The following is a 24,695-nucleotide window of genomic DNA, read 5'->3' as shown; positions in this document are numbered from 1 at the left end:
CAAGATCCCTCTGCCTTTTGGTTTTTTTTTCCTCTTTATGATGCTAGAGATATTTCGGTCTTTTTGCACAGCATATCAGCTTCAATGGGAAGGTGGGAGCTGGGAGGGAAGAGATGTTATCCTTATTTTATAGTCTGGTCGTTGTGGCTGGCTATTGCAAAATTAGAGTTGTCGGTTCAAAACTGTAAGCTTAAGAGGTCTCCTACTTTGTGAGAGGGTACATGGCTCATTTTATTAAAATCTATGAATTAAATCCACTTTATCAAAGTGCTTAGTTTAACCACACAGAGATTTAAAAAGGGGAAGTAACTGCTGCAGAAGAGACACTAAATTATAATTAAAGGATATACTTCCAAGTATATAACTTACCACTGTGAAAACTGCCTTATGCCAACATGCCTACACATATCTAATTAAAATTCTGCCTTAATTAAATACTTATATTTTATCTGTTTTCTGCCCCTGGAGGAGGGAGGATACTAACAGCATTGGAGGGAGACTACTTTGCCAAAACTGCAACCATATGGCAAACAAACAGAAAAGGGCCAACCTAACAAGGCTTCATTTGTTAAAAGAAAGTTTGACTTCTGAGTGAAATTTTAGCTTCTATAGGCAGAACCATACTAGGGAAGATGAAGACTTCACATCTGAGTAGTGGCAGTGGAACAGATGGAAGAAAGAGAGGAAACTGAGCATATAGCTGCTGACAGTCAGAGGTCTGCACGATTTCCATTACATGTTACAGCTGCACAGGGCATAACGTGAACTCTTCCTCCTCTCATTCAGCTTTTCTGGCTGTGGTCCCTCTTGATTCCATCTTTTCCTAGTCTGCTGAAGTCATGTCTGCTTTACTTCCCCAGCTTTTCTGCTCATATGCACGTTCCTCGCGAATCTGAAGAGCAAAATTACTTGCAATTTTCCCCACACTGCCCAGGAGCCATTGATAACAATCAATGTCAGTAGAGAAGGCAAAATAAACAAAGAAAATAACTTTTGTATGATGACTGCCTACAACTTTCACCTCAGTATGGAAGGCCACAGAAAGTACACTACATTCTAATACAGTGCTCCATGACCTACTGTCAGTCCTTGCCATTAAATATATACTACATGACATAGAAACATGCGTATGTAGTGGGCGTATCCAGAAGCAATAAAGTCTTGTTTGTGGAAAAAATTGATGTAAACTGGAGTTGTAGGGTTGTAGGTTCTGAATACAGCAAAATGTACTGCAGCTCTTCTACCTTCAAATGAGATACGGCTCATGTGAAGTCCACCAAGGCATAGCTGTCAGCATTCCAGAGTCCTGATTTTGAAGTAGCTCTAAAGAAGCCAACTCACGAGTGTCTCTGAAGTTGTAGACATGATAACACATACTGCTAAAGTATTTCAGAATATTTGCTAGCTCCCTTGAAAGTGATTTTTTTTAATGTGGTATAATTATTTTTCATAAACCTCTTCTAGTAACAAGCAGCATTAACCTTTGAAAACCACTACTCAGGTAGCCTCAGTGAGCAAAGTTTGGAGCCTTGATATTGATATTTAGACTTAGATGCTGAATGTAATGCTAGGATTATCTTCAAGCATAGGGAAAGGCACTGTTCTCACAAAAGGACAATAAATAAACTTTGTAAAATCTAAACTCGCTAAATGTAGTAAGAAATTTCCTTATTTCTGTTGTAAGAAAAAGACTTGTTAGTATTTTATATTCCAAGTCAAAACCGTAGATCAAGAAACTGAAGGATAATTCAGGAAACTGTACCCCATACGCCTCGGTGCAGAAGTAAGGGCACTCGAGGACAGGTACATGCTCAGCTGGCCAAAGAAATTCTGACTACAGTGCACCTGTATGCACACAGCAACTGGATAGTGCATTTATGGATAGCATCCAAAAAAGAATTAATGATTAGCAGAAATATAAATTTGCAAATCCCTTCACATGTGCTAGATCATGTTTGACAGAAGTGGTTCTCTCAAAAGCCCAGTTCAGTCCTAAACTGATTGTAGATTATTTTGATACAGAATGACCTTCAACGATTACTTTCCTTGCCATTATTTTAATTGCTCTGACTAGAAACAACTCTTACTTTAATCATGATGATATGATACCCATTACCCGTGTTAAAAAAAAAATCTCTGAAGTAGATTATTTCTTGATTATTCCCTTTCAAGTGACTCGCAAGCGTAAGTAAACTCTGAATCACACACCTCTGAACAGCTACTGGGCTCCAGCTAACACAGAAATACTTCTATGCATGCCTTGACAGACTTTTTTGTTGTAGAAGAAATTTGTTTATAATTAGGCCAAGAAAATATGAAGTGTTTCTCCTTTTCACCAGAGAAGTACAGATGGCTGATATTTAAACATATTATCTTTTCTAAATCCTTTGTGAAATTTATGTTACTAATCTGTGTAAGTATCTTCTATGCCAAAAAAAGGACAGCTGTTCCATTTATTAAACTCTACCTTGTAGCCGGGTTCCATCTAAATCATCTTATCACAGTAGTCACAGAATCATTGTAAAATAGACTCAAAGTGACTTCAAACAGTGGCCTAATCCATTCAACTGACTCAAGCCAAGGTCAGTTATACCCCCAACCACTATTTTTTTAATTCTGGTAAATATCCATAAGTCTTTAAGATGCTGCTGAATGTAACAGGGGTTATAATCTCCCCAGTAACGTATTTGGATGCTTCACTATATTGCCTTTATAATTTTGTCCTGGGGAAAAGAGGGGGAGATTAATTTCAGCTAGTTGTAGACAGCTACATCTGAGGAGGTCCCGCAGCTCCCTTTACAGATACTTCTAGTGCCATTTGCCATGCTTCAGACATTTAGATATGATGAACAATACTGAAGAAGTGCCTGCTTATCTAATTCAGTATTAGTGGCTCTGACACACTCCATGCAGTCTACACTGTGGAAGTTTGCATTTAGACATCAAGAAGAAGATTCATCTATTTGACCTACCATTATTTTCATCCAGTCCATGTTTCCTTCATTTGCTTACAAGAAAAACACGTGAGATAATGTCAAAACCTTGACTGAATTCCAAATACTGGGCATCTACTGCTCTTTCCTTACCTACAAAATCTGATATCCACTCCTAACAGGGAATTTTATTGCTTTAACAGGTTTGCTCTTGGCAAATCCATGTTGTCTCTTACTTATTTCTTTGCTATTTTCTAGCTACTTTAAGCAGATAATCTGTTTGGCGACTTTTCTATGAATTAAAAATAATTCCCCACATTCTCCTTTATTTCTCATTTTAAAGATAAATTCTACATCATTCTCTTTTAATCTGTTGGTACCTTATCCATCCTCCAAGAATTTTCACGGAAACCCACTGACTGGTCTAAATTTTTCAGACAGTTATGTAACACAAAATGAAGTTCATTAAATCAATTTTAAGATACCTAAACTATATAACCTCTTCTTTCCTTACCCACAATTGAGGTTCGAGCCCTAGGATTAGCTGTGCCTGTTATATGCTCACTGATGACCTTTTCAGCAGAAGTGTGATAAAAAGTCATTGTACGTTTTTGTCTTCTCTGCACCTAGTATGAGTAACTTTTCCTTTCCTGCAGTACTCCTCTTAGGTGCAAAAGATTTCTTTGTTCTTCTTTACTGTATTAATGTAGTAATATAATTATGTTATATTAAATCTTCATTTCTCTTGCTTGTTGCATCTCACTGAATGCTTTGGCACCTCTGACTTGTCTCTACATGTGTGTGAATACAGAAATTTTTCTCATTATGTCTAAGGTGAAAGAAAAGATAAGAATTTAGCCATGCTGGTCTTTTATGCCTTCTTTCTTCATATCGGTGAAGCTTGTGCTATGGTCTTTCATAGTGTTCTGCAGAAGAAGCCACAGATTTCTATTTAACTTGCACTCTAGAGAGTTTCTAAAACAAATTCTCTGAATATTTTGACATCTACCTTCTTGAGACCTTTTTTTTCTTGGGCAGTCTGTCAATGTAATTTCTTTCCCAAGAAGTGCTGTGGTAACTAAAATCTCCCATTACTATCAAGTCCAACAGCTTTGGATATGTACCAAGAACCACCATGTTCTTTTCTGCTTTCCTGGATGCCAACAGATATTTAACAGCTCTAACTAATCCTGTTTTTGAGATCCCAAAGCAATCATCATATTTTTGAAATACAAGCCAACATTTCTTCTCATTTTTCCTTCTTAGTGAAGAAGTTATATTCTTTACATAGAATCATAGAATGGTAAGGGCTGGAAGGGACCTTAAAGATCATCGTGTTCCAACCCCCCCTGCCATCTTCCACTAGACCAGGTTGCTCAAAGCCCTGTCCAGCCTGGCCTTGAACACTTGAAGGGAGGGGGCATCCACAGCTTCTCTGGGCAACCTCGTCCAGTGTTTCACCACCCTCATGGTGAAGAATTTCTTCCTTATATCTAATCGAAATCTGCCCTCTTTTAGTTTACAGTCATTCCCCCTTGTCCTATCACTACACACCCTTGTGAAAAGCCCGTCTCCATCCTTCCTGTAGGCCCCTTCAGGTACTGGAAGGCTGCTACAAGGTCTCCCCGGAGCCTTCTCTTCTCCAGGCTGAACAGCCCCAACTCTCTCAGCCTTTCCTTATATGAGAGGTGCTCAAGCCCTCGGGTCATCTTCACGGCCCTCCTCTGGACCCGCTCCAACACATCCATGTCCTTCTTATGTTGGGGGCTCCAGAGCTGGATGCAGTACTCCATGTGGGGTCTCACCAGAGCGGAGTAAAGGGGCAGAATCACCTCCCTCGACCTGCTGGCCACTCTTCTCTCGATGCAGCCCAGGATACAGTTTGCTTTCCGGGCTGCAAGTGCACATTGCCGGCTCATGTTGAGCTTCTCATCCACCAGTACCCCCAAGTCCTTCTCCTCAGGGCTGCTCTTGAGCCACTCTCCGCCCAGCCTGTACATGTGTTTTGGATTGCCCCGACCCACGTGCAGGACGTTGCACTTGGCTTTATTAAACTTCATGTGGTTCACACAGGCCCACCTCTCCAGCCTGTCAAGGTCCCTCTGAATGGCATCCCTTCCCTCCAGCGTCTCAACCACACCACACAGCTTGGTGTCATTGGCAAACTTGCTGAGGGTGCACTCAGTCCCACTGTCCATGTCACCATGACTGGACTACTAGTGTAATTTATATGATAAATCCTCTATAATGCCGGTTTTGTCATAATCTTCAATTAATACTTCTCTGTTCCTCTTTCTTCTACCATTAGTATACAAACAGCTAAGATACCTGGCAAACTGACCCATGACTTTGCCTAGTCACTTCTTCAGTCCTGTTTTAAATCATCCCTTCTTTTTCAGGGGTTAGACCTGCGTGCAATTTACATTATTTAAGATGAAGATTTTTGTCCTTGCCACATGGTTCTTAATTTTAAGTTCTCTTCTTTCAGAATAGAAGCCCTGTAGTTATATTTAGGGTGTATCTGACTGATGCTTGACTTGGATGTGAGAGGAGAGACAATAATATCTCTTGATTCTTCAGCCTCTTAATCCATTGCCACAGAGCCTTATAAGCACTTTCGGTTTGCTTAGATCATACCTGGTAGTATCACTATCATTCTTTATCATATATGCTAGTGATTGGTAGAACCCTTTGCAACTTGGCAAATTTGGACTCTTGTGAAGAAACACAGCAGCCATAATGCAGATGCCAGGTGGTGCAGATGCCTCCACATGACCTTGAGTAGAAGGCCACTAACCAGTAACATCTTTTCCTTTTCCTAATAGAGGTTTTGTACTCCTTGGGGTATGGTTTTTTTTGTCTGTTATCACTGAGATTGGTTCCTACTCGCTCCATGGTCAGCACTCCTGCTTTTGATTTTGGTGGTAAACTATTCAGATGCTGAATGCTACAAGCCCTCAGAGGGCATCGGCAGCCATCTTCCCCTCTGTAGTTTCAAGCTTACTTCTCCAGTACTGGTACTGCTACCAAACTGAAAACTCTGTTTTAATTTTTTTAGTTCCAAATGCATGTTGTGGATGAAACCCTCATGACCATAGTCAGCCAGTTTTGATTCTCTCTTTTCACTGCTCCTCTAATTGCTTCTTAAGAGGTTCCCTTAGAGATCTAAAAGAAGTCCTTCCAGATTTCACTAGTAGGAAAATAAAGGCCAAAGTTCCTGTAAATCCATTCAAGGATTTCATCACAAGATGTCATCATTGTCTAATTTTAAATATAGCTATTGAATTATCAATGTATGACATCTTTCCTCTGAAATATTTTTCATTGAGAATGAGATACTACGTAGTATAAAAAGCTCTTCATGCCTCTTAGATTAAGAATATTTGTGCTTGAATTTAATATATATTTTTTTTACTAACAGTTCATAAAAACACTGAAGTATAATATGACATATAGGACTAAGTAAATACCAAAATGAAGGATTCCACATTAAGGTACATTTGCTCTTCAGTATTATCAGAAATTTTACTGTTTGCTGAAATGTTATTAGACAAGAAAAGTGAAGTTTCCTGAGTATAGTGCTCAGTAATCTAGATGCTTTCAGTTCAACACTGGATTAAAAGCTTAACATGAGCCACCAATGTGCGCTTGCAACCCAGAAGGCCAACTGTATGCTGGGCTGCATCAAGAGAAGCGTGACCAGTAGGTCAAGGCAGGTGATTCTGCCCCTTCTGCTCCACTCTGGTGAGACCCCACCTGGAGTCCTGCATCCAGTTCTGCAGCCCTCAGCACAGGAAAGACATGGAGCTGTTGGAGGGGGTCCAGAGGAGGGCTACAAAAATGATCCAAGGGCTTGAGCACCTCTCATATAAGGAAAGGCTGAGAGAGTTGGGGCTGTTCAGCCTGGAGAAGAGAAGGCTCCGGGGAGACCTGATTGCAACCTTTCAGTACCTGAAGGGGGCCTAGAGCCTAAGTGGAAAATATTTTCAGCAGGGCTTATTGCAGTAGGACAAGGAGCAATGGCTTTAAACTAAGAGAGGGCTGATTCAGACTAGATATAAGGAAGAAATTTTTTACGATAAGGGTGGTGAAACACTGGAACAGGTTGCCCAGAGAGGTAGTGGATGCCCCCTCCCTGGCAGTGTTCAAGGCCAGGTTGGAAGGCGCTCTGAGCAACCTGGTCTAGTTGAAGATATCCCTGCTCGCTGCAGGTGGGTTGGGCTACACGACCTCTAAAGGTCCCTTCGAAGCCAAAGCATTCTATGATTCTTTGATTAGGAGAAATCTCTTTGACTTGTACACTCTGAACATTAAGCACATTATTTTTAATCTCTACTGAATAATTTTTTTTACACATACAGAATCATAGAATAGTTTGGGTTGGAAGGGACCTTTAAAGGTCATCTAATCCAGCCCCCCTGTAAGTAGCAGGGACATCTTTAACTAGATCAGGTTGCTCAGAGCCCCATCTAGCCTGACCTTGAACGCTTCCAGGGACTGGGCATCTACCATGTCCCTGGGCAACCTGTGAGAGTGTTTCACCACCCTGATTGAAAAAATTTCTTTCTTATACCTAGTCTGAATCTACCGTCTTTTAGTTTAAAACCTTTACACCTTGTCCTCTTGTAACAGGCCTCAGTAAAAAGTCTCTCTCTGTCTTTCTTGTAAGCTGCCTTTATATATTGGAAGGCTGCAATAAGCTCTCCGCAAAGCCTTCTCTTCTGCAGGCTGAATGACCCCAACTCTCCCAGCCTTTCTTCATAGCAGAGGTGCTCCAGCCCTCTGGTCATTTTTGTGGCCCTCATCTGGACCCGTTCCAACAGGTCCATGTCTCCTGTGCTGAGGGCTCCAGAGCTGGACGCAAATATACTCAAGTAAAACTAAGAAAACTCATATATTTTTATATAAACTGATTAAATATTTCAAAATTATATTACCTGATACTGTACTACTTAATTTTTATTCCTAGGCATAGGCCAGATCTTTACTTGCAGCTATGTTATGCTTAGCATAGAGCCAGGAAGGAGAAGAGAGAAGGTGAATGAGTTCTGAGATGGAATTTAGGTCCTCGGGCTGTCCTCAGCCCTACAACACCAGGGCAGATAAAACCTTAAGTATAACATGTAGGGAACCAGAAAATGTCAGCATCTGTAAGTAATTAGTCAGGGGCTATGTGAGGCACATGTGAGGAACACTGGAGCACCTGAGAAGATTCTTGCCAATAAACTATAGGAGCTCAGAGGAAGCACACACACAAAAAAACTGATTTGCTGGAGAAAAATTCAAAGCAAGTCCTTTACTGGGGCCAAAGAGCTATCAAAAAATCTCTTAGGTTGTATTATCAGTAAGAAAGACCTGTATGCTGCCTTGTGGTAGTTCATACGTGGAAAGTAACACAAGCTAAAATCTTAAGTCAAGTAAAATCTGCTCTTAAGTATATAAATATCATTGTAATGAGGCTCCACTTGATTGGTTACTCCAGTCTTCTAACAGAAATAAAGACTCCTTATTTTCTGCTAGATAACCCTATTAAATTCTTAATAAAAAAATAAGAATATACTTGAAGTAGAACATGTTTTATATAATGCATTTAATGTATTTGATATTACAACAGATTTCTTTGCTTTCCTGCCTAAACTGTGTTTGAACCTGGAAAAGGCAGAAAGGAATGAAAAGTGGAAAGCATATGTGAGGCTGCATATACCCAGGTCTATAACAGAAAGAGATGTCTTTATTGCAGTTCGCATGTACAGCAAAATTGATTAAACTTCAAGAAGAGTAGCTGTATTTTGATTAACAGTACATTGCTTAATTTCTTCATTAAGAGCAAAATCAGATTATCATTCTAAGCTAGCTAAAAACCATTAAGGAGTTGACAGAAATAAAAAAAGTTGGTTTCCAGGAAACTGCAGATCAAGTAGAAAAAAGATGGGTCTCAGAGTCCCCTCTGGGAAAAGATGAAGCAAAGAAGAGAGTAGATCTCCTGCCAAAGGAAAGAGATGAATAACCAAATGCCATATTTGAATGCCAAGAAAACAATGCATGCAGCAGAAGCCACAAAATGGCTGATGACACGAGTTGTAAGATATTTTCTGTTCTTAAAAGAAAAAAGTAGAAAAAGAAAAGCAGTGGTCAGTCATAGGAAGGGACAGAGTAGTACTCGCACATTACTAAATTATGATAATTTGCATATACATACTGTTGCTTTTGTCTCCTTTTCATAGCTCTTACGTGCTGTGCACCTTCTTAATCAACACCTGATTTTGCATTTGGTGCCTGTGCTGTGTACCACCATGACAAAAACAATAAACAGAAAATCCTGAATTACTTATAATATCTTCAGAAATTATTACCTATCCCCTAATGCAGAGTTTCTCTGTGAATAATTCCTCCCTTCCAACACTGGAAGATTCAGAAAGAAAAAATAGCCTGCCAGGACAACATGCCTAGCACTTATGATGACATTGCTCCTTACTGTTTTAGAAAAAAATAATCTGAATCTGCTTGGTTTATCTGCAGTTGTACTCAAATATGTTATTTTATCTTTTTCCTGGATTTCCTTCTCACTGTCCAGTTACTGTTAAAATTGCTGTGTTGCCTCTATTTAATTGGTAAGGCACAGTTTCGTCCTGTTTAGATATAATGCTCCATGAAATGGACAGTTGTTAAAATACCTTTTTGTAAAAAATTTTAAGTGATAAGGTACATAGTCTCCTGCCCGATACATTAAGCCAAGTAACTGCATGCAATTGCTAGCAGGGATGTACCAGTACAGGTGAGTTCACACAGCTTTGCCTCAAGACCAAATTATTCAGACATACAAGTCAGTTTCCTTACCATGAGTTAGGAAGAAGATATGCTAAAATATTTTCAAAATTCTTATCAGCACAGTTGCACAGGTTTATGCTGACACACCAACAGGCTAGTCATGACTTTGAGTTCTTAGAATTCACCGTGGTAGGGAAGGTTTGCAAATTTTCCCATCATTGCTAACACCAGTCAATGGCTGTCAGCAACATTTTCTGACCTCTGCCAAATACTTGCTCGAAGCAGCATTAGATAATATAATGCTTTAAAAAGTGTCACCAGCTATTGGATTATATATACTCAGGGTCTCATCATTCCAAACAAAATCTCAGCTGAAAAAGATTGGAAAATGTTCCCCTAGTAGAAAGACTTTAGTATGAAGACATTAATGGAATATTTTTTCTGGTAAGATTTCAAAACAACATGACTCTAATATGCTATTTAAAGTAACAGCTCCAGGATACTGGGCCTAATGCATCTCTAGCAGTAAACAACATTGATTCTGTTCATGGTTATTCAAATATCTACTAATGATTTCAACACAGTGGATTACTTAGCAATATCTTATCCACAGCTTCCCTATAGACAGTTAAGTCAAAATTAAACAACAGTTAGTTGATTTTCCTTACTTGTAGTGTGATCATTCATCTCCCCCAGTCCAGTATTAATTCCAGCATCTATTGAACTCATGATTTTATCAATCTACAAAAGAGAGAACAGTGAAAACAATTGATGGGCCCCAGCTTTGTTATTTTATTTTAGTTTATCATGCATAAATTTATGGCATTACTACTCTCACTAGGAATACAACAATCAAGATTGAGAAATGCAAAAATCAAAGGCAGACAACTAATTTGTCCACTTTGATTTTTATTTTGTAACATTTGTACACTAGCAAAAGCTAAAGCTTGAGGCTAGTATTTATTTTTCTACAGTACAGTTCCTTTCACACTGATGACTTGTCATCAGGTATATCTCATTCTTTGAAACTACTTTGTCATATTTCAGGATGTATAAATCCAAAGGAGAAAAACATATGTATTAAAGTACGGGATGGAATGGATTTTAATTTTGTAGGCTCATTTCATTCGATAACTGTGAACCACTAGAGGTCTATTTAAGCAGTAGTATTAATGCATAAGAATATTGGTTTGTGTGTTATAAAGTACTAAAGCAATTGTTCAATTAAGATTTCCAGAGAATTTCCTCTCTCGCTGTGTTCGATCTGCCCCAAGGCCACTGAATAGGTATGAAACATAGCTGTGCCCACACATACCCCAGAATGATATTGTTTCTGAAACAGGACTACATTGATCCCAAAACTCATTTGCACATTTCTAAATTACATTGGACTTACTATGTCAAAACTAATATACCTATTGTATTTTCTGTAAGAACAGGACAAAACTAAAAGTGAATCAAAAGGCTGGTGCTGTCTAAGAAAGCAGAGAGAAACAGGTTTTACTGAGCTTAATATTAGGACTATTAGGAAAACTGCCTCCTTTTTAAATACTATATATTAGTCACTGGTGACAGGAGAAAATCTGGGAATTATGTCAGAATCTGCAGATTTAGAATTATTACCTTTTTATATATATATATAGACTACATGTTTCTGACCCTTAAGAACCATCAAACCTTGACATCCCCCTAAAAATGCAAACTTGGACCTGATTCATTTCAGGATTTCATAACAATATATCCAAGTTATTAAGATCAAAACCTGATCCTGAGTACCTTTCTACTGAGAAAGTATCTGCTTTACAACAGACACTATCTTCAGATGCCCTATCAAATCAGACACTTAGATGAGCTGGAAACCTTCTTCTAGAAAAATAACCAATCACACAAACAAGCTCTAGGTTCTTTCTGCAATAAAATGGCACTCTGGAGATATGTATGTTTCCCCATAGCAGTCATTTTAAAGAGAAACGTTTGCTTCTCTGTAATAGCAGTAAAGATCTAAACACTTCCCACTCTTCATTTACCTCTGTAAGACAGGAACTTTTGTCTTTACAAAGAATCATTTACACTCCTGAAATTTAGCATAGGAGAAAAAAAATTAAAAACAAGTGTCTAAAAATTATTTTTAATCTAGTTCTAAAACTGAAATAAAGTCTCTTGTATAAGCAAGCATGTGCACTACAAATTCCATGTGGACATTTCTGTTAAAAGTCCTGAATTCGTTGTAGCTATTAGTGTATTCCCACTTCACACAGGAGTCAGGTATACACCAAGCATTCTGTACACAGGCTACAAACCGGTTAAAGAATATGTTATACAGGGAGGGTTTGTAGAATGCACAATCAAGCTAAAAACTTAGACTCTCCTTTCCTGCCATTTTCTCTTGTCCCTTGCTGGTGGGCATTGCCATGGTGGGAAATAATTAGCAAATACTTAAATAATGGGCATAGCTATAAAGAATTTTACCAATTTTATTAGTGTCGGTGGTGAGGGCTTTAGCAGAAAATAATTTCAATGTCGCAAAAAAATTGTAGAATTGCTTCTGGTTAACTTCCTTAGTTATGGAAACAATAGACTTCATTAAGTGTGCGACATTTTGAACAGAAATGCATTGCATTTTGTGCCAGCTGTCAAACTACCATGCATTACACTATGACACACTCTCTGAGGATTTGCAGTGTGGAAGATTCACTTTTTAGTGCACCTTTGAAACCGAAAACAGCAACAGCATCTTCACAATACCATAAATTTGCTTGTATTTAAAAACAAATAAAACTTACTTCTTCCCATTCCGACGTGAAGGAAGGTGTTCTCTCCGAATTCCCTTTGGAGCACTGTTGGTTTGGTGTGGGTTCACTCCAGTTGCTTCTTGCTTTTTTGTCATTTGGTGGATGGGTGATAAGATTAGAATCAGATTTTGAAACATTTTTGGACAAATGCATTTCAAGCAAAGTCTTTGGTAAAGATCGTATTCTCCCAAGTGTGCATGCTCGCTCCACAAATGCCCCAGTAGTAATAACCCACTGTTCACTTATCCTTGCTGACGTGCCAACCAATGTATGATTTTCTACTGGTTTAGTTTTAGTATGAAATATGGTTCTGTTTACAACCGGTGGTTTTTTTTTCTTAACAGGAGGATCAGTGTTGCTTTCTTTCTGTAGCTGTATTTGCTGCAGTGTGCTCTTGCTCAAAACGCTTTTCTCTAGTGGACCACTGCACTGGTTTGCTTTGCTGTACAGCTGGAGTGGATTATCAGGTGGGTCACACGCAGGTGATGATCCATGAAGTAAACCTGCAAACTGTTCAGCTGGGTGTCCTGCAGGAAGCTCACTTTCAGTGGATGTTTCTCCCTGCCAAAGATGCTCTGAAATGAGAGAGTACCTTGTAAAACAACAGGGTAATAAAATACTGCAAACAACAAAACAGTTAGTCTCCACGAAATGACTTTTGTTTGTTGCTTGATTCTTTCTTATGTACAGAAACAAAAGACACTTATGCTATGAATTAATTTATTAGTCTCTTAAAAAGAGATTCTATCCTTAAACTTGAGTATTTTATCCTGACTGATTGAAGAACAGCCAAAACCACTCTGTGCTACACATAAATTCCAGGAAAAAACATATTTATAAAATAAAATAGGTCATTGCTATTCCATCAACTTGATGGTGTCTCTTTTAATTTGTTATTGAGTTGAAATGTGTACAAATTATATTTCATATGATGGATTAGCTAGTTACTTCATAGGTAGCAAAACACATAAAGAACTTGTACTGTCACGAGTATTGTTAGTAATTTTTCTTATACTCATTATAATAATAGTGGATTTACACTACGACACCTTTTTGCTGACAGTGTCTAAAGAACAGATGTGAGTTTTGTTTTTATTTCTGGGAACTTCTGAGAATAGATTCAGAGTAATGGTAACCATTGGAAAAAAAGAATAGGAAATCAGGTCTTTTTGAAACAAATTTATATGCAATTTAGCACACACACACATAAAGGAACTACAGAAAAATGCACTTTTTGGCACAATTCAGAGTGGATTAATAAATTTTTTATGCTCTTTTTATGCCTACTACTGTAAGGACTAGGGAGGAAAAAAAAAAGAGACCTTTTTCTACCTGTGCTGACTCGTTTAAAGAGTTGGCATCAATAACTTCACTCTATCCTCATGGCATTAATTGTGCATATTCTACTCAGAATAACTGTGTCCCCACTAACAGCTGCATCTCTATAACAACTTCACTAAAGATGAATGTATTTATCTCATTCTTGCTAGAAGTTGCATGTTATCTGGTGAGACCCCATCTGCAGTCCTGCATTAGCTCTGGAGCCCTCAGCACAGGAAAGACATGGATGGACCTGTTGCATCGAGTCCAGAGGAGGGCCACAAAAAATGGTCAGAGGGCTTGAATACCTCTCCTATGAGGAAAGGCTGAGAAAGTTGTGGCTGTTCAGCCTGGAGAAGGCTTTGGGGAGACCACATAGTAGCCTTTCAGTACTTCAAGGGGGCTTATAAGAAAAAATGGGACAGGATTTTTAGTAGGATCTGTAGCAATAGCACAAGGGGCAATGGTTTTAATCTAAGAGAGGGTAGATTCAGACCAGATATAAGGACAAACTTTTTCACAATGAGGGTGGAGAAACACTCAAACAGGTTGCCCAGAGAGGTGGTAGTTGCCCCATCCCTGGAAACATTCAAGGCCAGGTTGGACGGGGCTCACAGCAATGTAATCTAGTTAAAAATGTCCCTGTTCATTGCAGAAGGGTTGCACTAGATGACTCTTAAAGGTCCCTTCTGCCCGGCAGAAAAGAATCTTGGGGTATTGGTTGACAGCCGGCTGAACATGAGCCAGAAGCGTGCCCAGGTGGCCCAGAAGGCCAACGGCATCCTGGCTTGTATCAGCAATAGTGTGGCCAGCAGGAGTAGGGAGGTGATCGTGCCCCTGTACTTGGCACTGGTGAGGCCGCACCTCGAGTACTGTGTTGAGTTTTGGGCCCCTCACTACAAGAAAGACATGGAGTTACTGGAGTGCGTCCAGAGCAGGGCAACGAGGCTGGTGAGGGGTCTAGAGAACAAGTCTTATGAGGAGCGGCTGAGGGAGCTGGGCTTGTTTAGCCTGGAGAAGAGGAGGCTGAGGGGGTACCTTATCACTCTCTACAACTGCCTGAAAGGAGGTTGTAGTGAGACAGGTGTTGGTCTCTTCTCCCAAGTAACTAGCGATAGGACGAGAGGCAATGGCCTCAAGTTGCATGAGGGGAGGTTTAGACTGGATATTAGCAAGAACTTCTTTACTGGAAGAGTGGTCAGACATTGTAACAGGCTGCCCAGGGAGGTGGTTGAGTCACCATCCCTGGAGGTGTTCAAAAAACGTGTAGATGTGGCACTTCAGGATATGGTTTAGTAGGCATGGTGGTGGTGGGGTGATGGTTGGACTTCATGATCTTAGAGGTCTTTTCCAAGCCATGATTCTGTGATTCTATATGTAGACTCTAACTGCAGCGCTGTATGCATGGCACTAGCTACCAGAAGGAATCAAACACAGCATCACATCATAATTTGCAAAGAAATTGAACAGTTTCAACCTATTGGCTAAAATACCTGCTTGTAAAAAAACCCCACAAAGCTCAAAATATTACTTCTAAAAGGAGACAGTATTTGATTACATGAATGACAGAAGAAAGATTTGGATGTGTACTTCAAAGTACCATCAGCTCTTTTACTTGTCAGCAGTTGAAAAGTGTACAAGTATGTGTTTTTCTCATTTGTTGAAATACAAGGATAAAATTCTAATCCAGATTAGGAGTGCAACCTAAGGAAATCTACTTTTTTTGTTTAGGAAACAACTGACTAGAATATACACTTAACACTTTTCGCAACGAAAAAGATGTGGGGTGTTACAGAGAAAGCTTGAATGTGGGATACGACAGAGCTTAAGGAATCAACAATGCCAGAAAAGTTGGTTTGGAGAAAGAAAGTAGGGGAAAAGGAGGAGATGAGAAATTCTCAATTTCTTTTATCTCTGAAAGTTGCTGAATTAATTGTATGACTGCAAATTTGAAGGTGAATTTAAAGTGAAAAATAAATGATGCAAATAATGTTTGACTTTGGTGGTTTTCCCTTACATGAAAAACTCGGTAGCTGGTATTCAGCTCCAAAGTAAGACATAATTTTACATATTTACATAGGTAAGAAGTATGTAAGCTCCCACCACAGCCAGAGATCAGGTTGATAAAGTCAGTGGATCCTAGAGAGCGATGCCATTCACTGTATGTTGTGGCTGGTCAGCTGAATCACTCTCTGAACTCTGTTAACAGTATTGACTAGACTGCCAATAGCTGTAATGGGAGATGGCATCCAGTTTATGTTCAGATACCTACATTTAAATGTCTTAATCACAAACTGAATTCTATTCTGCTGTTCCATATAGGAGTCTTAATAGTTGTATATTGAACTTAAGAGATACGTTTTTGTCAGGACAAAGTAAGAAAGAAGAATAGGTCAGGAAAAAGAAAAGTTTACAGACACCTGGATTGCAAGGATTTCATCAATACCTACATTATCTTCACTAATATCTTTGCTACATCTAGACTTACAAATAAAACTATTCTTTGATACCTTTTACTTTTAATTAAGAGCTTTATTAATTATATGACAAAGGAAGCAAAGATCTCACAGCTATGCCTTCTTCACCGCATGATTTTAAGCAATGCAAACCACATCTGTATTGGGCAATGAAAAAGACTGGGGGTGTCAGGAAAAAATAGTATGTGATCATGATAAAGGTTAAGAAGCAAGCAGCATTGCATGCTGCACTGCAGCTGTAGAACAGGTTATCCAGAGAGGTGGCATGTCCATCCTTGGAGGTTTTCAAGACCTGACTAGGAAAAGTCTTGTCTGATCCGACGACAGTCCTGCTCCAAACAGGAGGATGGACTAGATGACATCCAGATGTCCCTTCCAACCCACACTTTAATGATCCAATTATAATTCCAAATCTTTTGACTTCTGAATTGACAACTGTTAAGTCTAATGCTCTTTTAATACAGAGTAATATTGTTATTTTAGTTTCCTAATGCAGTTAATGCGTAATACTTTTATATTCAGAGAATAATGAGAGCACAGAGATAGACTATACGACTTGTCTAAATAGTACAGTAGCCTACCACTCACTGTATTCTAAAGAAATCATAAAAGGAAAAAAATGATCCATGCAATAGATAGCCATAAAATAATTTGCCAGAGTACACTTTTCTTTCTTATTCCAAGTCAGTATTTGTTCACCTAAGACCTGAAACGTGAGATACTAAATAACCTCTTCAAACTGCACTATATATAAAACTGCAACTACATGTCTTCATTGCTCATGTGAATATCCAAGATCTCAGTTTCAAGAATTTAAAAGTATAAAAAATTCTAAACAGGACAATATAATGCTTTTCTATACTCTTGCTAAAATAGGCAGCTTAACTTAAAAAAAAATCATTCCTTAGCTTTTAATAATTACCTATATCTGAGACTGTTGTCTTTTTGTTGTTGCATATTTCTGCCATAAGTTTTAAGACAACTGATACTGAAATAAATATTTCTTCTGAGGCTCAGTAGTGATACACAAAATGTGACATTTTATGTATTATTTTCTGTCCATTTTTAAAAATATCAAAGTCATTCTTATTCTTTTGAATACTGCTGTGCATTGGAAAAAATCCATTCATTAAGTTGTCTATACTGATGATCAATGTCCTGTGTGGTTAGAATTAATTTTAAATCTGCTGATATCTCTCAGAAATTCAGACCCTCCATTCCTATTGTGTTCTATCCCCTAACTTTATCATATGCTTTTGAACCTTTTCATTAGATGCTTTATTTTTACCTGTTTCAACCAGCTTTACTGGCAGTAAGAATCTATATGATATGCAATTATTGCATAGGTCTATACTCAGTGTACAGTAAGTTAATGATACCAGTTTTGATTTCTCATGGGTTTTTGAATAAGTCTGAAAATGGACTTTAAGAAAGAGCATGAGGATTCCAAGGAGAGAGAACAGGTGGAGAAGTTCAAGCTCTTGGATTGAATCCCAATGGAGAAAAGTTTTCTGCTTATATTTTTTTTCTTATTGCAAGAATATTTATTTTTGTAATCTTAAAAAAAAGAAACAACCCAAAACAAAAAAGAAAGAGCTCTTACTTCCTCACCAGATACTACTTTTCTCACCACATTATCTATTTACTTGTAAATAGAATCCTGAATATCAAAACATAAACAGATATCATTTCTGCAGATCTTTAGTGGTATTACAAGTGCATGTACAGCTTACCCATCTAAGTAGTTTACTTCTGAAAATCACTGTGATACTGACATATCTGTGTTGCACGGAAAACATTTACATTTGGAAGTACAAATAAATTCAGTTCTGCCATAAACTCTAAGCCACAGACACACATTGCTATTATCACCAGTTTGTACAGAACAAAACTGGCATTCAGGCAGCAGATTGCAATTCAATCAGCTATTTATTTACACACTGGTGCACCCCAGCACAGTTGCTTGTGGTACATATATAGAACTCTGTAGAATACCATTTCTCACTTTCAGTATTTCAGAGTTATAATTTACAGATGCTTCATCAAACTCGCCTATTTATTTTCTGAATCTGACTCCAAGACTACAGAGCACATTAATAAAATCAAGAGTATGCTAAATACTGTGAATTTTGCATTCATGTGAAGTTGGAAGTCAGTGTATTCATATTTGTATCTCAAGAGATTCCATGTTCAAAACTAAAGTACATTCAGGAGAATAACTGTTGTTAATAATAGTAATGAAAATAGCCGTAATAGATAAATTATAATAAGAGAGTTAAATCTTTAACAGGCATAGCTGTTGCCATGGCACAAACTTCTAATGTAAAATAAAAATCCACTAAAAATTTATTCTATAGCTATGGTAACAACTGTATTGTGATACCTGCACTATTAATCTATTCAAGTTCTGTTTTCATTTGTTCCAGAAAGATGTTTTTAGCAGCACAATCTGCACATGTATAATATCTGCCCAAAAATGTCATCTCATCTCCCTTTTCCAGACACTCAGTTGATTGATAAAACTAACAGTCACATCTGAGTAATACTGGGAGAGTACCCTCTCACAGAAGGATGGTAAGTGAAGAAGTCATCTTATTTGCATGGTAAAGATTGCTTTGGACACACCAGAATACCTTCAGTGGTGATTGGCTATATTGCCAAAGTGATATTATAAAATGGGATGATCAGCAAGAAAAGGTGTAAGACAGAAAATTCACAGTATTTAAAAACTGAAGTTGCAATATTCAGGAAGCCATTATTTCACACAGCAGACAACATGGTGCTCTGACCAAGCTCCAGCTCTTTGATGGCAGTATATTGGCTGTAGATATCTTTGATGAGGCAGTGCAATGTTTTCTCACTCTAGTAAATGTTATAGCATGGACCTGTGTGGGAGATATAACAACATGATTACTAAGCAACTAATGAAGAATGTGAGCTTGTACTGTCACCAGTAACAAGACAGAAAAGGAGCGACAGTGTCCAGTCAGATTGCTGTTTCTCCTTCTGCTTCCTCCTAAATCTAAAGAAACCACCAGAAGTTGGTTTGCAAGGTTGGTGTTGGTGACCTCCAGGCTCTGTGCCCAGGTTCCAACACTATCAGCTTCACAACGTCATACAGTCCCTTAGAAATCACAGTAAACGTGTCTGTGGATTATGTGTTCGCTCTTAGTTTCACAACCGTCAATTCAATCCCTTAACATCGCAGTCTGCACTTGACTGTGTACTGAAGAATTTTACTGCCTCACTATTGCTACCTTCCTGGTAGTTTCACTGTCCACATTTTACTCCTCTGTTTCACAATGACCCATCAGGAACTGCAAAAGATTGCAAAGATTTCAGGGTAAAGATAGGTCCGTATGGTGTTTTCTGAACACTGCTTGCCAGCCTCTAATGAAGAAAAAAGCTTTCTGTGAGGAAGGATATTAGTTGGTAATTACTAATTCTAAGCACATTATAATACCCAAATATAGTTCTTGCCCAAAATTTCAGCAATAGAAGTGTAATCTGCTGCAAATACAGTTATTTTTAAGTCTTATAGAGATGTATCGACTCTCCTCTAAATTTTCAGGAATTTGTTTTGGTACTTGTAGAGTATATCCTATGTTTGCGGGGAACATAAAAGTATTTGTTACATAGATCACATAAAGAGTTAATCTTTAACTGCAAAAATCAACCTAGACAAAAACATAAAGCTGACGCTGCCACGTCCATAATGCTGTTTCCATGAGAATTTCTTTCTATGTGACTATATAAGGCATGGTTCCTAGATGTCTTAATGACAGACAGCCTCTCATGAACCATCACATTTTACAGCTCTAGAATCTGCCTTATACCTGCTCATTAAAATAAGAATCTTTCAGAAAACTAAGATGTTAGCAGGTATATGGACTAAAAATTTCAGACAGATAAAATAATGTTCAACATCCCCTAGTTGAAACACTGGACTTATTCAACATCAGTGTTCAAGCTAAAATTCTACTAGAATATTTCAACTCTACCATGCAGGAAAAAAAACCAAACAAACCAAAAAACCCCACCAAAAACCAAGCCAGTATTTCTTCGTAACACTCAAGCAATCTTTCATAAGAAATTCTCAGAAATGAATGGAAATTGATGCAAAATATAATTCTGCAGAACAATCACATATAATTGCATTGAGAAATTCTGTGGTAATCTCTTCTTGCAGGAGAAAGCTAGCAGTTGAGTGGGCTATGGCTGTGCTCAGAAAGCACATGTTAATTTGACAATGTAGTACAGTGGGGAAGAGTAATAGAAAATGAAAATTTGGTGGCACTTAATAACCAAAATCAGTGCAAAGCAATATGAATGTGACAGATGAGCTTTTGAAACCATATCCTTTTGTTGAAGACTCTAACGAAACCTTATTAATTGTTCCACTCCTGATATTTCACACATCAAATGCAAAGAAATATGACAAAGTCCTCCACCAACTGGGAATAAAACTTACTAATTGTCAAGGCAAAATAAACTGGAAAAATAATTGATTTTTAGAATGCTGTTTCTAAAAGATATTGCTTAACAATTTCAAAACTTGTATTTGGAAGGAAGGATCTGCCTAAGTAACAGTTCGGTTTCCCCAAGCATGAGAAAAAAGCAGAAAGAACACAAAATATGTGTTCTGGTATTTGCACTGATCATACACTTCTGTCTTTCCCAAACTTGATAAACAATACATTTCTGATCTGAGCAGTATTTTGAAGATACTTTAGGTGTAATACAAACTAGTTTGCTTCGCCTGTCCTCATTCCCCATACAAACTCATCTATACTCTGTTTCATCTTAAAATTAAGTTCCAAAGACAGCAAGAATGGAATCAGTGATTTCATAAGAAACAGCGTAAAATAAAGACACTCTCACCCCAAATGGCCTCACTTAATTTTTGCAAAATTTCCTGTTAGGTAGTAGAAACTAAGGACAGAAAGTGTACAAATATTTTAAAATTCCTAGAAAATACCTCTGGCTGTAGAATTACAGTCCAGTTCTAGATAATCTTGCATGCAGTCATGCAAGATTACATCCAGAACTACAAAGTTTTTCAAGTCTGTGGAACATTTACTGAAATTGTATAGAATTACCTACATGTAACTATTTTGAAATTAATCACTAAAAGTCATGGCCTTTTAGCAAGCTTGCAACTCACCACAACTTTTTTTGTTATAAATACTGGGTGGGAAAAATGAAGGAATAAAAATACATTCTATATATTAATTTTCCCTTAATGATTTATTCAGGAGTTGCAAATGTGAAAGAATAACCACTTAAATTCTTCTGAAAAGTATTTACAAAACATAGATGATATTTTAAAAAATAGATCAATCTTATCCATTATATGCAAAAGAATTTAGCTAAGAATATTAATTTTCTAAGCATATTGACAATCTCTAAAAGATGTTGACGTTTCAGAAATAACTGTAGTTACTCTAAAAAGTAATGTCACATTTCGGGTGCTAAAAGGAGATTCTGTGAAAAGACAGGAAGAGATTCAGGTGACTAAACACACACATTTATGGCCATTTCAGATGCAGTAGGGTATCCAAGTTGACTGCAAGGGCTGACAGATGCGATACACAACTTACTGGAAACCTGTGTCTTTCTGGGAAAGCAGTTAGATGCCAGAAAGGGTATCTGGAGTGTCCAAATGGCTCTAGACATCTCTGTTTAGGACTCAAATGGTAGTAGATAAGGAGTACTGATGGTGGTACCCATGTAGACAACACATATCAAAGAACCCATTACTGTAGAATAAATAACTCCTCAAAGCGATTCTGTGCATATATCCCACTTCAGATGACTCAGATACCTTAGATAAGAACTGAAAACTTGTCAGCACTTTAAGTAATGATCATTGGATACTTGTACCAAACTAGCCATCAAGAAGCCAGATCACCTGAGTGGCACAGAGCATGAAGGACTGGCTGACCCCAGATACCAGCTCAAGACATTTTGGAAACATATGTGCATTTCGAGCATGCGATTAACCTGCTATGAATTGACTATGACTGCTAGGAATGTCAATAGGTAGCTTTATTAAGCTACTAGTATGCAGAAAAGCACTAGTTCCATTTCAGATTTATTTATACAAAAACCAAGCATCAGACTACAATAATTCAGACATGGAAGAGCAGTAAATGAACTTGGAAGACAATTATTAGCTTTCAGGCTCCATCACGAATGACACTTTACTAAGCTCTCTTACTAACACGAGGCAAAAAGCACCTAAGAAGCTAAAAGGACCAGTTGAAAAAAGGGAAGAGAAATCATTAATCTGCAGTTGCCTAAGGCAAAACTTGCAAACTAGTCTCCTTCAGGCTATTTGCGGGAGCATCTTGGTTAACTGGATTTTACCAAAACTTACAGAAACTTTCTCCTTGTCTTAAAAGAGCAGATATAGGTAAGAAAAGTTAATTTCAATACTTTTCTCTGACTGCTTTGTATGCTTATGTGAATAAAAAAATAGGATTATGAAAAACTGTGTGATTCATAAACTAGTTGCCGGTCACAAGCTCTCACAGAGATATTTCCTTGATATTTCCAAATATAGGTCAGCTCTTTTGATTAGAAACAGAGGGTTTGCCAGCGATGTTTCTGAACTACAGTTTGATAAAGAGTTTAATCCAATTAAAACCCTACTTACATACCCAGTGGAAAATTCACACAATGTAAGTGCTATACGTAGAAATCCTGAATGATTTATCTTCTGACAGGATCATGTGAAAGTGAGAGGACAGAGTTTCATTTACTGAATAGCTGTAGCAACAGAAAATATTAGCACCAACCCTGCTGCTTTTCAGCCAGAAGGTATCATTCAACAGTTCCACTAGCAGATCTGTTGGTAAGAACAGCCTCTAATCTGCTTAAGGCAAATCAGCTGTGCCGATTTGGGTAGAGCAATTGAGTTCATCTGGCTTATTCTGCTTGAGATGGAGTTAGAAAGCAATCACAGAAACCCTTCAGCTGAAGCCAGATCTGGGGGTGGCCACCTATGAAAGAAGTGCATTGAGAAGGAGGTGCTGGTAACATCTTCAGTCACTTCCACAGAATTCTGCCATTTATGAAATTATGATACTTCTCTGAAATATAAGGGACAGCTTTCCTCTCCAAAACACATCAGGGGGACAGCCCCCCCTAAGGCACCAAATAATTCTGTTTTTCAAATATGTTACACCTACTGAGAATACCATTTTCTCAGATAGGTGGAATAATGTGCATGATGACAATAAATATCAGCATTAGGTGTAATGAAGAGGACTAATTTACCAAGCTAAAAGGATTTAAGATAGTACAGCTTTCAGAGACATCTTCCACACTGGTAGAAACCCATGAATAAAATTATTTAAGAGTCTAGGAACTGTAAACAGAAAAAGAGAATGTGAGTCTAAGTGATCAGAAATTACGTTAATTTTGGTGGGAATTGTCCCATTACTGGCCCATAATTAATAGCCTAGAATCTACTCAGGTAACAGCTTGATAACAATATCAGGAATAATAGGTTGTAGAAAACTCTTCCCCACCAGAGAGCTCCATCTTGTTGTTGGCACACCTTTAATAAGTACATGAAACTTCCTTACTATGTAATAAGATACCTTGGATTTAGAAAACAACTTATTGTCAGAGACAACTAGCTCTTATCTACAGTGTCAGAGGAAAGAAATGCTTCAGTATAGGTTATAACAAATTCATCAAGTCCTTAACCCAGAAAAATCTGAAGCAAGACAGGCCTAGAATGTTCTTATTACTTCATTGTACTCTAAGTCACTTGCGTTTCGCTCAGTATGAGGGAGACTGATGGACAGATATCAATCATTATGTTTGCCTGTGAACTAAGGACTCAGATCAGCCAGATCTGATATTCCTATCATACATTGTTGTTCTGCTTTTTAAGCCAGCGTGCTTACATTTCACCTGAGGAACATGTGAGGAGAGAACAGATCACTGTGATCCTGTTCTGTAGATACATAGATGGGCAGAATCTGCATCAGCAGGGAAGTCCCATGTGAATATTAGTTGAGCAGATATATGAATATATACCTCCTGCAGACAGAGTTGTGAATTCTATCTTGGTTTACCTATCTCATAGCTAGAGATTCCCATTTTCAACCAGAAACATCAGACGAAGCTGAGGATTTCACTTCCTGCCATAATGGATTCTCAAGAGAGAGAACTGACCAAAGGGCAGGGAATTGCAACTAAGAAAGCTCAAAAACTGCATGGAAGAATTCGTATTTATGAACTGTAATATGCAACAGTTTAAAATGATGGCATTTTTAAAGAAGAACAATATATGGAAGAGGGCACGGGTAGAGGAGAGGCAAAAAAGTAGTACAGATTTCCTCAAAGCTTTATACAGTCATGACTGCTATTCACACAGGCTACTCTGAAGA

General features: G+C 38.0%; 1 protein-coding gene across 12 annotated transcripts in view; it reads right to left on the bottom strand.

The window, feature by feature from the left end:
• ANKS1B (ankyrin repeat and sterile alpha motif domain containing 1B) overlaps window positions 1–24,695 on the bottom strand; it is a 457,460-nt gene that overhangs the window by 216,230 nt on the left and 216,535 nt on the right. For all 12 annotated transcript variants that reach the window (XM_075427661.1, XM_075427668.1, XM_075427657.1 and 9 more), the window contains 2 exons: window positions 12,485–13,068; window positions 10,370–10,442 (listed from right to left, as the gene is read on the bottom strand). In XM_075427661.1, the coding sequence (XP_075283776.1) occupies window positions 10,370–10,442; window positions 12,485–13,068 (657 nt within the window). The remainder of the gene's footprint in view (window positions 1–10,369; window positions 10,443–12,484; window positions 13,069–24,695) is intronic.

This window comes from Opisthocomus hoazin, chromosome 8, assembly GCF_030867145.1.
Source record: "Opisthocomus hoazin isolate bOpiHoa1 chromosome 8, bOpiHoa1.hap1, whole genome shotgun sequence".
NCBI lineage: Eukaryota > Metazoa > Chordata > Aves > Opisthocomiformes > Opisthocomidae > Opisthocomus > Opisthocomus hoazin.
This window is presented reverse-complemented; position numbering and strand designations above follow the sequence as displayed.